General features: G+C 40.6%; 1 protein-coding gene across 3 annotated transcripts in view; it reads right to left on the reverse strand.

Annotated features, from left to right (window-relative positions):
- The window catches only part of ATR (ATR serine/threonine kinase), a 48,222-nt gene that overhangs the window by 23,881 nt on the left and 10,394 nt on the right, over positions 1 to 13,947 (reverse strand). For 2 of the 3 annotated variants that reach the window (XM_033150379.1, XM_033150377.1), the window contains 15 exons: positions 12,934 to 13,098; positions 11,621 to 11,822; positions 10,843 to 11,099; positions 9,534 to 9,724; positions 9,337 to 9,437; positions 8,708 to 8,879; positions 7,704 to 7,874; positions 6,388 to 6,582; positions 5,594 to 5,779; positions 4,862 to 4,954; positions 4,495 to 4,625; positions 4,012 to 4,155; positions 3,018 to 3,111; positions 2,148 to 2,273; positions 165 to 371 (listed from right to left, as the gene is read on the reverse strand). In XM_033150379.1, coding sequence (XP_033006270.1) covers positions 165 to 371; positions 2,148 to 2,273; positions 3,018 to 3,111; positions 4,012 to 4,155; positions 4,495 to 4,625; positions 4,862 to 4,954; positions 5,594 to 5,779; positions 6,388 to 6,582; positions 7,704 to 7,874; positions 8,708 to 8,879; positions 9,337 to 9,437; positions 9,534 to 9,724; positions 10,843 to 11,099; positions 11,621 to 11,822; positions 12,934 to 13,098 — 2,435 coding nt within the window. The remainder of the gene's footprint in view (positions 1 to 164; positions 372 to 2,147; positions 2,274 to 3,017; positions 3,112 to 4,011; positions 4,156 to 4,494; positions 4,626 to 4,861; positions 4,955 to 5,593; positions 5,780 to 6,387; positions 6,583 to 7,703; positions 7,875 to 8,707; positions 8,880 to 9,336; positions 9,438 to 9,533; positions 9,725 to 10,842; positions 11,100 to 11,620; positions 11,823 to 12,933; positions 13,099 to 13,947) is intronic. The other variant, XM_033150378.1, reaches the window with a different exon arrangement.

Here is a 13,947-nt window from a genome sequence, read left to right on the forward strand (position 1 = left end):
CTTTAGTGAGAAACCGCCACATACAAAAAATGTTCATTCAGGAGTACTGTATGTTGTGTGAGCAGAGCAGCAGCATCGCATGCAACCCTATACAGCTACCGATTTCTCCTTGTCTTGATACAAAGATACCTACAACATGAGATGCCAGTATTAGAATTCCTTACCACAAATGTAAGCCCTTTTCCTTGGTTGTTGCTTGTTGAGAAGTCCAGCCTGCCTGGATCTATAGCTCCAAGTTCACCTAAACATTCTCCACAAAGCAGCCGGGCATGAGAATTCACATCCTGGCAGCCAATTAGAAGGGCAGTCACCAGTTGGGAAATAACTGGCTCCACAGTTTCGCTATCTGTTGCATATTTTATCAGCCTCTCCTAAGGGGGGGAGGGGAGAGCAAGTTATACATGCATACTTCATATTCCAATGTGATACCGTATTAATTTTTTGTTATTTATTTAATTCATATACCAGCCTTCCTCCTAAAGGGCAAGCAAACACACAAGCAATAAAACATTTAGAACATCTAAGCACAATTCTAGTACAGATGCAGGTGTAATTATTAATGTCTTCTTTTTATGTAGCACAGTTATAAGGAAAATAAAAACTCAGTACAGTTAATGCTACAAACTTATCGTGTTTTCCAGAAAACCTAGGCCCTAGACACCGAATGAAATAGACACAAGATGGGGCCCTTATACCAGGTCAGTTATTAACCCATCCAACTCAGGCTATGTACACACTATGCAGCAGTACCTCAGTTTTCGAACATAATCTGCTCTGGAAGACCATTTGAGTTCCGAAACGTTTGAAAACCGAAGCATTTACTTTTGGATGCATTTACTTCCGGAAAACTCAATACAGAAGCCGTGTGGCATGTTCGATTTCTGAAAAGTGTTTGAAAACCGAAGCATTTACTTCCGGGTTTTCGGCGTTCGAAAACCGAAACATTCGACTTTCGAGACCCTTTGAAAACCGAGGTACCACTGTACATTTAAAGTACATGACTTCACCCAAAGAATCCTAGGAACTGGGAGGGGATAAACTACAATTCCCAGGATTCTTTGGGTAAGAGTCATGTGCTTTAAATTTATGGCTTGCCCATCACCTCAGTGGCTGTCAAGGGTCTCTGACTGTAGCATGTGGGGTTAACATTTCTGAGTGCACAGAATGAATCATCCAAAAGGGCAACCAAAGTGGTTTCCATCTTGAATCCAGGCCAGAAAACAGATTAGAATAGATCTAAATGCTCGGTATCCTCCACAAGTTACTAAAGGAGCTCTCTCTCTCTGTCTCTCTTATCCAAGCTAAATCAGTGCTGGGCAATCCAATGAAAGGTCTCAAAAACAAAAGGCGAACATTAGAGAATGTGTGGGGGAATGCTCCCTATTGTCCAGTAATTACTCTGCGAGTACAACTGTGCACATTAAGGTGGAATTAAGAAACAGATACTTTAAAAAGCCAAGGATAAAGAATGCACCACACACAACAAATCTCTCTTCTCTTGTCAGGCTGACACTGAAAACGACAAGCTCCTTTACTGTGTGACTGGTAACTGAATATCACATAATTTATCTAGCATAGATCACCTTTCTCAGAGATGCTGACAAGAGAAAGGAAGAAACAGACATTATACTACAAATGATTGAGTGCTTTGGAACCCTGGATAAAATAGAAATACTCTCTTTCTTTGGTGGGAGCAAAAGAAGTCTATTTGGATAAAGATCAGAATTAACAATGTGGCCGGGTGTGTGTGTGTGTGGCTTCACTGTAGGACTTAAGATTCTAGATACACGGTGTGATATTTGCAGCACAATCCTACATGTCTATTCAGATGCAAGTCCTGCTAATTTCAATGGTAAAGGTAAAGGGACCCCTGACGGTTAAGTCCGGTTGCGGACGACTCTGGGGTTGCGGCGCTCATCTTGCTTTACTGGCCGAGGGAGCCGGCATTTGTCCGCTTCCAGGTCATGTGGCCAGCATGACTAAGCCACTTCTGGCGAACAAGAACAGCGCATGGAAACGCCATTTACCATTCCACCGGAGCGGTACCTATTTAACTACTCAATGGTACTTACTCCCAAACAAACACGTTCAGAATTGGAGTGCTAGCTACCCATCTCAGAGCCTTTGAACTTTACAGTTTTACTTACTTGGTTTTTATATAATGTTTCTTTCAAGCTGGTGAGAGCATGAATCCGAACATCTACATTCTCGTGCTGAATAGCCTTCATGGAGAGCTGTAGCGCTGTCTGCAAGTCTGTGCTCCTGGAAGTCTCCTAAGGCAAAGTACATCAGAGTACGTGTTTCAATGAACAAACCCATTGTTAAATGTACCAACACACAGCGGGGGATTATCCAACATTAGTCATACTGAAGTCCGTTGATTTCAATGAGTCCACTCCAAACTTAGTTGAGTATATCCCCCAGTTGGGCTTGGTGGGAAAAGAGAAGTGGTCTGTGCCACATTATATTGTTCGTACCATGTTTATGCTTGTCTATCATTGGGACAAACAGCATGAGGGAATCTTACAGATCAGTTTTCAGAAATATTTCTCCCACTAGCAGTGTTTGCACATCATGGTAAATAATAGTTCATGGTTTAGTATAACCATCATGGTTCCTCCCACTTTACTTCTCCTCTAGTGTAAGCAACAAATCCCGATCCCCAATTTATGGGATTATTGTTTGTTTTGCTTCTAACAAATCATAATTAGTAATCCAACAGCAAACCTTGTCTTCACATTGTAGTTTGGCACAAAACAAACCACCTTTCCTGGTTCGGACAAAACGCTGAGGCAGGCCTCACGGTTAGTCTTCACATTAGAGGAGCAATGAAGCGAGAATTATCTATATGTTCACTGTAAACCATTGGTTTAACATAGCATGCTAACTGAGCCACTTTTATTTACACAAACACTGGAAAGTTGTCACCCTTTGGACATCATAGATATCCAACACCTGACTTGCAACTTCAAATGAACATTCTGTTTTTAAATATCAAAACATCACGAAATATATACCTTCCTATATTCCTGAAGAACAACTTGAATGTCTTTTAGTTCAGGATGGTCAGGCAGAAAATATATTTCATGTAGGAAATCCTGTACTGCATTCCTAATGAATAAAACAAAATCTCTTTAAAAAAAACCTGCAGTACAATGAAATAATAATAATAATAATTTAAAAACAAACTAAAAGGGAGCTATTTATATAAACTTCAAGACCTGCTATTGTTCCAACCCATATTTGTTCACTGATTTGGTTAGAATTAGCAAAACTGAAGTACACTATTACAGTTGAGAAAAATCTAGAGATATTTTATTTTTGTATTCAGATATAGATTTAGACAGGGCTTTTTCCAGGGGGAACTCACAGGAACTCCTTTCTGGCACCTCTCAGGTGGGCACCATTGCCATTCTAAGAGAACGAGGGAGGTGTTCATGGTGAGCATGAACACCTCTTTTTCTAGAAAAATAGCACTGGATTCAGATATATAAAAGCTGGGTCAGAAGTTTTGACAAGAGAACCACCTTGTACCCCTACTCTCCAACGCTCTGCTGTTTGCTGCTGACAGGGGCTGGGGGAGGGAGTAAAGTTAAAATAAAAAGAAGCAGCAGACAGCATGGGCTTCCCATGAACCTGAATGAAAATGTTGTATTGCCCGCCCCCCCCCAAGTATCTGTGAAAGTCCCCTTTCCAATTCACCACCTGTGAAAGGGACTTTGTAACCGTGTATCTTGGGGGAGAAACTTCAGGGCTCTGCATAGTTCTGGCCCTTCCACACACCTATCAGAATAATTAATACTAAACAGCATATTTGTAGAATAAATTATGCAAAACAAATAATGCAAAGTTTCTCCTTTATGCACATCACAAAATTTAAATTACCTTACTACAGATTTTATTTTATTTTTAACACCAGAATATACACAATTTTGGCTGCAGCTCTTCTCTAAACTGACTGTCGGTACGATACCACCAAAATCATTATTAAAATGTTTTATGTTAGAATACCTGTTCTCAACGATAAGAAAATGGAAGACGGCTGCTGTTTCTTTCGGCTGAATATGTATGAGGGGCAGCAGAGCTACTATCACGTGACTGAGAAGGGAGCCAAGGTTACTTTGATCCAAGCAGCGCACAAAGCAGTCCCAAGCCCTAAACAAAGAGGACAATTTAAAAAAATAAAAAATCTCAGCATCATAACATACAGAGCATGGCTATATATTTCTCAGTACACAGACATCCAAAAAAAAAAAATCATAATTATTTGCAGTTACTCACACAGGGATTCACCATGTCACAATAAAGCACTTAAGACCAGTGATGGCCAAACTTGGTCCTCCAGCTGTTTTGGGACCACCAATCCCATCATCCCTGACCGCTGGTCCTGTTAGCTAGGGATGATGGGAGTTGTAGTCCCAAAACAGCTGGAGGGCCAAGTTTGGCCATCAATGCCTTAGGCTGTAGTCATAAATCAGTACACAGTGTTCTTACCTGCAGCACAACTCGGGGAAATCATCCTTGTATCTCAGCCCCGTCCTGAGTGTTGTCATCATCTTCACTCTTACTGCACTTATATGTTTGGGGCCCATAAGCTTCATTAAGGCCATCAGGCTATTCAAGGCCTGCAATTGAGAAGAAGAAAAAAAGAAGAAGCATTTTCAACAACCAAGCTGCATGATAAAAGCATGTAACTGTTCACCACCCTTTATTCTCTTTTGAATTTGGACTTCTATCTTTTTTTCCGCCAGGCTCCAAAGAAATTTAGCACTGTCCCGGTTTCTTCCTTAATCCCAGAATTGTACCCATGTCAAATGAAGCTCCACATAGGGGTTCTACCACCCAGACGGAGTTCACTCACCATTTTCTTATCTTCAATTCCTATGCTGGAGCTTAACAACTGCATGTTGAAGAAGGCCAAGATGCCCAGCAATTTTGGTTGCAGGTAGTCAGCCTAGATAGTCATAAAAACAATACTCTGAAAATATTCCACTTTAAAACACATTACTAAGAGAACCCCACAGCACATACACTCTTTAAATATATAGTTGATGTGCAAAATAATGTATGGTAAAGTACTACCTTTGCACACCCACTCTGGAAAATTAAAACTTCCCAGGGTCCAACGAACTGCTGATCTTTCTTAATCAAGGAGTTCATGCTTTCAAACATAACCTGGTTGGTCCAGTGCAGTTCTGCATTTAAACAAAGCTTATCTGCTTGGGATGTTATGTCCGTAACAAATTACTTCCCACTAGTAACTTTCATAGCAAAAAAACTCACAAGCAGTTGCTTGTTCAATCTGTTCAATTTTGTTCATGATATTGGACTCTTCTGAAAGATTCACTCATATCCTTCTTGTGGGCTTACCAAAGGTATCTGGATGGTCACTATGCAAACAGAACGCTGTACTAGATGGATCTTTGGTCTTATCCCACAAGGCTCCCTTTTAATGTTCTGAAAACTCTTCCTGAAATGCAAAGAAACTCTCCCTCTCTTCTGTATACTTAATGGCATACTATAATACAACAGCAAAAGCCATCCTTTCCTTCTAAAGCGATACAAAGAAAACTGTGATGGCACTGCTACTTGCCATTCGTTCAGGAGAGGTGATGTCCTTTGGTCCTTGATATGGGTCATCGTTGGAGGCAAATGAAGCCAGAATCGACAAACCATTGAAGACCTGCTGGTAGTGCTCTCCTATACGTAGCAATAATTCATTATGCAATCCCTGGTAGTCCTGTCTCAGCAAACTTCCAAGTTCAATTTCGGTTTCATTCTATGGAACACAAATGAAAAACAAAGAAATAAAGAACAGACCAGGCATATGCACAACAATAAGAGATGATAATACAGAAATGCAAACCCCTAGCCAAGGATTTTAGTGAACAACTGCTATCAACACACATCAAGAAAAGATCTTGGTGCACAAGTTGGTTTTGGTTATGGACAGTGCCATGCAAAGCTGGTAATAGGTCCAGGCCAGATGGAAAATGTAGGCCTCTTTTCAATAATCTTTACCAAAGGGCCCCTTTGCCTCTACCAGGGAGATTCAGAGTAGGCACTCTCAAAATCGTAGGCCCATGCCAATTAGCCCACATGCTCCGCCACGATCTAGACTGGTTATGGATCTAGAAACAGCAGAAACAGTTTACTGAGAATCTTTCTTGACCAGGTTAATTTTAGGCATATATTTTTGGTTTCTTGGCTTGTTTGAACCCAGAATATTTTAGGCCTACCGAAAATATTCATTATGCTAATGATATGCTTGCACTGAGTTCTTATCTTGAGAATATAAGTCACTTATTTGTGTGCTTCAATATAACCCCCAACCTAATTATTCTTATTTTCCCAAAGTTTCATAGACCAAGTGCAAAACAAAACTACCTTGAGATAGTGGAGTGCTCGCTCGAGCTCATCTTTACTACAGAAGCAGACTAGATGAGAGAAGATGTACTTGAAGTTGTTAATGAGGATCTCTCTGCGGTTTACATTTAGCTGTTTCGCTATCGTTCGAATAAGCACGGAGGCTGCAGGGCTAGCCTTGGCAGCAAGGTCAGGCAGAAGAACTTGGAGAGTCCGCTGGCAAAATAGAGAGACAGCCAAAGTGAGCTTTGACACCTCATTTCCTTCCCCTTGTGCAAGTGAAGATGCACATTTGCTTGTGGTTAAGATGCGGGTGGCGCTGTGGGTTAAACCACAGAGCCTAGGACTTGCTGATCAGAAGGTCGGCAGTTCGAATCCCCGCGACGGGGTGAGCTCCTGTTGCTCAGTCCCAGCTCCTGCCCACCTAGCAGTTCGAAAGCACGTCAAAAGTGCAAGTAGATAAATAGGTACCGCTCCGGCGGGAAGGTAAACGGCGTTTCCGTGCGCTGCTCTGGTTTGCCAGAAGCAGCTTTGTCATGCTGGCCACATGACCCGGAAGCTGTACGCCGGCTCTCTCGGCCAGTAATTGCGAGATGAGCGCTGCAACCCCAGAGTCGGACACGACTGGACCTAATAGTCAGGGGTCCCTTTACCTTTAAGAATGATAAGCTCCAAACTTACTGGCTTGAATGGGCACATGCAGAAAGCTAGACAAATTAACTTTTCAACGATGGGAAAAACCTCAAACAACCAACACTGGGAAATCCCTACAGTTAATAAGTTTCATGGGTTAATTTAGCAAAGAATAGGCATCTTTCAAAAAACACAACAGACTCCAAGCTAAAATAACCCTTCCTATAAAAACACAGAAGGCGGCAAAATACATGGCAGAGGGAAAGGCCTGTGGGGAAAAGGAAACTCTTTTCTCAGCTCCCCTTTCGCATGGGGAAATAAGTTACCTCACAGTTGTCGCTGGGGTGATAAAATGGGTATGTGGGTAGCAGAACCACATATAGCACCTTCAGCTCCTTGCGGAGAAAGGTGAACTAAAAATGTAATGAATGAAAAAAATGTAGGAATCTTACCAATCCGCAGTAATACCAACAATTTATGAAGGAAGAATTGAGAAAACTGAGATGGGAAACACATGCAAATACTTATTCTTACTCTGGAACAGCCACCCCCAAAGTTGGCCCTCCAGATGTTTTGGGACTACAATTCTCATCATCCCTGACCACTGGTCCTGTTACCTAGGGATAAAGGGAGTTGTAGTCCCAAAACATCTGGAGGGCCAAGTTTGGGGATGCCTGCTCTGGAATTTACCACCACCAACTTACACTGAGAAAACGATTGAGGTCTGGAAAATCAAAAACATTGGCAATTTCAGATAACATGTCCAGGGCAGCTTCCCTCTGATGAGCAATTTCTTGTTTCTGTACTTCGCTGCTTTGGCCGGGAGTGTTAGAAATCATGGCCGACTGCCTGGAGTGCAGAGATTCCACTAAAAACTAAGCATTGAGAGATACATTTCACTGTTATTTCTCTCATACAGAAATTAGAATTCTTACCTCAGGACAATTATGCCAGATATAAACATTCAGCGGACTAAAGAGCAAAGGTACAGTATTGGTTTTTGTTCTTTACAACCTGGAGCCGCTTACAGTTCTGCTAATGAACGTTGTCCCCACCAGAAAACTCCTGCCAAACGCAAAACAATTAAGATCCAACTCTCCTGCCAACACTGAAAATATTAGCTTAGAAATGCTTTTAACAGCTTTGACTTTAGAATCGGCTTTGTCTTTGCCCAAGACTGAACAAAATTCTCCGGGTCTCCAGCCATAACTAAGAGACAAGAGTGGGCTGCAGGGTCACACACTCCCTTTAGAACCCATGTCTCCACTCATGCCTAATTGCTTTCATTTTATACCATCATTAACAAAATAGAAAATTCTTTCCAGTAGCACCTTAGAGACCAACTGAGTTTGTTCTTGGTATGAGCTTTCTGGAAAGAATTTTCTATTTCTATTTCTATTTTGTTTTGACTATGGCAGACCAACACGGCTACCCACCTGTAACTGATACCATCATTAAGTTTACCATCATCTACACCAACCAAGGGAACTCCTTTAACCAAGGTTTGCAAGCCATGGTTAACACTAATCATGGTTAGGGTTGGAGTATGTGTAACTCTTAACTACAATCCTTCCTCACAGTGGGCAAGAGGAGTATGTGTACATTAGGGGAGAAGTTGGGGGCACATGATGTTGTAGCCCTCTATGGTACGTTAAGCAATCAAAAGGTTAACCCAATGCATTCTTCCTATATTATTTGGGCTTCTTACCTGACAGATTGGTTTCTTGTATTGACTGAAAAAGGCTTGCAGCTTTATAGACTTGGTGGCAGCCAAAGCTCTGATTTCTGTATATGCTGCTCCAGCCACAGAGGCCGATTTGGACAACAAGCAATGCAACAAGTGCAAGAGTGCAAAGGGCACCAAGCTCCCTTTCGTTGCCCTTACAAAGTAAAAGGGGGAAAAGACAGACAATGCTTGAAAGTAACACCAATGCACTTGATAATTCATGCCAGAACAGAATATGGAAATTCTCATTTGTTTTACTGTACAGAGATGCTATCATGTTCTTAAAATATTGAATATTATTCTCCAACGTCTTTAAACCACCTGCTGAAGCCTTCAGCAAGCAGTTCAAGTAAAGACATTAATCGCAGATTTGAATTGATTCTATACATGTGTTGGTTTATTTTTTATTTTATTTTTAATCGAATCCTTTTTATATGTGCATTAAGTTTTTGCTGTCATTATATACAAAATTGTTCTGTAAATTGCTACGGGATGCCTCATGGGAAGTGATTCATAAAGAAAGTAATTGATAAGAATATTCCATAACTCAGAATATGTCTCCTGAAACCAGAATACTTAGAGAAGTTAGAAAGGAAGACACTAAAATGTACCTTCCAATATCACCCGTTGTGAGAATCAATGTATCCTTCAGCTCACTATTTTTTGATATTTTAGCATTTGTGTAGGCTTCTTTCATTCTCGAAACGAAGAGCTGAAACAGCAAATTTGAAACGATATGCATTCATTATTGTGATTACATATCAAGGTTGCTCTCTCTTTCAGGCTTCAAGATACTTAAGAAATTCACCTCTTTAATGAAATCTTCCTCTGAGTCTGAAGAATCCAGTATGTATTTGATGCAGCCACTAAAAGCCATTCTTACATCTTTGTCAGGATCTTCCATTAGCTTTAAGAAAGCCCCAACAATAGCTTTTACATTTAATTCATCTTTTTTGAAGTCCAGGTGTTTACAAAGGAGAGGAATGTTCTCTATTAATACTAGAAGAGCAGGTAACAGAAACAACACATTCAACAATTTTCATTTATCGTAAGACGAAAGTTAACACGACATGGTGCAATACCATATTTTATACATCTTAAAATTATTATTATTTTTAAATAAAGCATGTATAATTTGGGTTACCCCAAATTACAATCATGTCACAAAAGATAAAAACATTTAACATTTGCTACTGGAAAGAATTTTTGATTTTGTTTTAACATTTAAGACAGACTATGAAGTTCACTCACAAATATTTTGACCAAATGTTATTAAGTACTTTTTGAAAATGCAACAACATTCTAGTTTAGATTTCAAAACCTGGATAACACATACAGATTAGACAGAATATATTGCGTCTCCTCTTACATTTTAGCGCAGGCCACATTGATTACCAAGCCCAGTCCTTCTGGCAGGACAAGGAAGTTGCCTCCCTTATTTCCTGGTTGAATAACTTGAAATGTAAGAAGTACCATGGATTCGCCTTACAGTGAGGCATGGGAAGGACAGTAGAGACCCAGAAAGCTGCATGTTATTTGCTCTCCTATTTCTCATTAGAAGGGTACCAGGGAAGAGCAACCTCTCATTTCCCAAGAGCAGCATCTGTTACACTGAAAGCAGAACACTGACTCTTGTACTGTGGAGGGGTTAGCAATGAGACCCTGTTGCAGAAGCCACTGGGATGCTCTCTCATTTCCCAAAGATACTTCACACCTTGCAGGTGTGCCTTCAGAAGAATGGACAGAAAGCTCTTGCAAGCAAGGAACTCCACACAAATATCCACGCTTCAATACCTGTCACTGGATCAACTTTAACATCTGCTAATAGTAAACTTAGGTGCTATGACAGCTAAGTAGCCAAATCAGAAGGATGCTCAGTCTACTCAGGTGCCATAAAAATTTTGAGGGTCTTTTGTGGGCGGGAGTGGGAAAGAGGGCAACTGAAAACCACAAAGAGAGATGGAATGGAGAATCCCGAAAGAAGGCACGGCTGGCTGGCACATAGAATAAGAGCACTTCACATTATTATGCTGTGTTTACCAAGTAAAATAACACTGCAGAAACAACATGCAAAAAAGAGACAGCAAAATAATATAGTGTATGTTTAAAGAACTTACCAAGCTTTACTGAACTGGCTACATTGCTTTCAAGAAGATTTAAAAATGGCTTGAAGACATCTGCTCTTACAGCACACATTTGCTCGGAAGAAGTCACGATAACTTTGCTACAGAGGATGTCACAACTTTGGGGCTCGACGCCAGGTTTAGTTGTGGAAGGTCTTATACTGAAGTTGCCAGAAAGACAGCAAGCCAGTTTTCCAATGATACTGGCATAAGCTTTTTGGACTAATAGAGATTCATCCCCTATGTGGTCTCTGAAATAAAAAAGAAGTGTCCAGTGCCTTATCTACATACACCAGTATTCTTACAACAGTAAATGCTGCTGGATGTACCACTTTCAAAAGAAACCTAAGGGTGGTATCTAATTAAGTACTTCTGTTAAGACAAGGGTTTCCGTTTGTGCCATAGAACGTGCGCTCTATCTCACCCCTCTCCTGAGGGTTGCAGAAAATCCCAGAAATATTTAGGGCAGCATATGGCAAGGGGTAGGAAGGCAAGTTCTGTTACACAGCCAAATGTCCTTGCACTAGTGGAGCTGCATCCAGACACCCTATCAAGTCCAGAAAAGGGATACAAAGCCCCCCATGTTATGGAACACATTTCCTATATATGTGCGACAGAAGAAGTGGCATGTCATGTCATACATTTCCATCCTCTCTACCATATCCCACCTCAGCTGCACCACTCGTATTTGACAAGGTCTTCGTACGATCTATTAGCTGGCAGATCATTCTTCCCTTCCCCAACTTTATTTGGAATTAAAACCACTACTTACAAGAAAGATCCAAGCAAAGTGGTGGAGGATTTTACATCTGACTGCTGTAACAGGAAAGGAAACCCTTTAACACAGTTAGCTCTGATAATTTCATGCGGACTCTGCAGGGTATGAAGATATAAAGAATCCCTCCACTTCAGATGTAATAATCTTCGTGGAATCAGAGAGAGAAGAAATATGCAATTCGACTGAATCTCAGGTGCTAAAAGGGGGGGGGGAATACAAAAGCACTGTAAGGACACCAATCTAGCCTTTTTTAAAAATTTGCACCCACATATTTTATTTAAAAAAATTATAAACCACTTGCTAAAAACAAAAAATAAAATAAAAATCAATCTCCAAGCAGTATACAAGTCTAATTATATACAAAAGATGACTAAAAAGATAGAAGCCAACTGTATATACCAACTGTATATACATAAACCATCAATATACATACACCATCAATAAATATATAGATCAATAAAGCATTGAAAACAAATTTACACCCCATAAACTTCCCTAATCATCAAACTGCTGCAAGTTGAGAAGCACAACAGTATATTATTTCACATTGATAGGACTGCAGTCATTAAGACTAATATTTTAAAAGCGAAAGCTTAATAAATGGTTAAAACAGGCCAGGACACTAATTATACCCTGGAGGACAGCAGAGTTAGCCTAGTGCAAGTGGCTAGTTATTCACTCTCTGTATTAATGCAGTATTGATGCAGTATGTTGGCCATGGAGCTCCCTGTGTACTTTACACAGAGGCTTCAATTGTGGGGAAAGTAGTGTGGTAAGAAAACTGACTGGAACTAGAAGATTGGAACATACCTCACCAGTCTTAACACAAATGCACCAGCTCCCAGACCACTTTCAGGCACGAGTCAAAGTGTTGGCTCTAACCTTTAAACACTCTGAACAGCCTTATTTCCATGCATAAACCAGTCTCAGCATTCATCTCATCCCTCAACACGATGATTTTTTGAGGTAAGTCAGGTGACGACCCAAGACAGGGCCTTTTCGCCTATGGCACCCTGACTCTGGAATGCTCTCCTGAGAGACTTGCCTGGCACTGACATTAAATATATTTTCAGTGCCAGATGAAGCCCTTTCTATTTGCCCGAACCTTTTAGACATTTTAGTGTTGGCTGTGTTTTAACTTAAATGTCGCTGGCATATTTTGTAAACTGTTCTTTTTTTTATTTTGTTGTTTCATCGCTGCCACTGTTTTTCTTTGCTGACAGCCACTTCTAGAAACCTTGGGGGGAATGATAGGGTGGAAACATGAATAAATTTCAAAGCTAATGTATTTATTTATTTTTACTTACAAAAATGGCTTGAAGTATGTTTACTCAATACCAGAAGATCTGAATTAAGTGCAGGCAACTTAATTCTTAACTTGAATGAAGGGTCACTGGAGTAGCTGGAAAACCACGGCAGACATAGTATTCCAAGTAAATTTTCAATAATCTCATCACTAAGCTGGATTTTTACTTTTAGGGGAGGGAAAAAACAAACACAAATTCAGGTGGCTTATGAAACAGATCTACATTGCTGATAAAATGACGGCATCATGTCATTGTTAAGGTAAAGGTACAGGACCCCTGGACGGTTAAGTCCAGTCAAAGGGTGTGACGCTCATCTCGCTTTTCAGGCCAAGGGAGCCGGTGTTTGTCCACTGACAGCTTTCCGGGTCATGTGGTCAGCATGACTAAACCGCTTCTGGCACAACGGGCCACCGCGCACGGAAACACCATTTACCTTTCCGCCACAGCAGTACCTATTTATCTACTTGCACTGGTGTGCTTTAGAACTGCTAGGTTGGCAGGAACTGGGACAGAGCAACGGGAGCTCACTGTGTAGTGGGGATTTGAACTGCTGACCTTCCGATTGGCAAGTCCAAGAGGCTTAGTAGTTTAGACCACAGTGCCATACCACATACTTGCCATTCTTCAAGTCTCAAATTTAATCCCTGGCACATTATGATGAAAGCATCCTAGTTACGCTGTGAAGACCTCTGACTAAAGACCTTAGAAACCAGCTGTCTGTCAGAGCAGACAGATATGGGCTAAATAGACCAATGGCCCAAATCAGAATAAAAGTATCTGTACTGGAACTGAATTGATTTTATATGTGTGGTGGTGGAATTTTAAATTTTGTGTGTCAATATGCACACATTTGTTTTTATGCAATTGTTCTATATATGTTTCTATATGTTTCAGGATGGTTCGTGGAAAGTGTTCAATGAATGAAATAAGTAATAATAATAAAAATGGGGGGGGGGTTCCCACAGCTGCTTATATTTACATTGTCCAGTGAGATACAAATTAGTTGAAAAGCAG

The sequence above is a fragment of the Lacerta agilis genome, chromosome 5, assembly GCF_009819535.1.
Source record: "Lacerta agilis isolate rLacAgi1 chromosome 5, rLacAgi1.pri, whole genome shotgun sequence".
Taxonomy (NCBI): Eukaryota; Metazoa; Chordata; class Lepidosauria; order Squamata; family Lacertidae; genus Lacerta; species Lacerta agilis.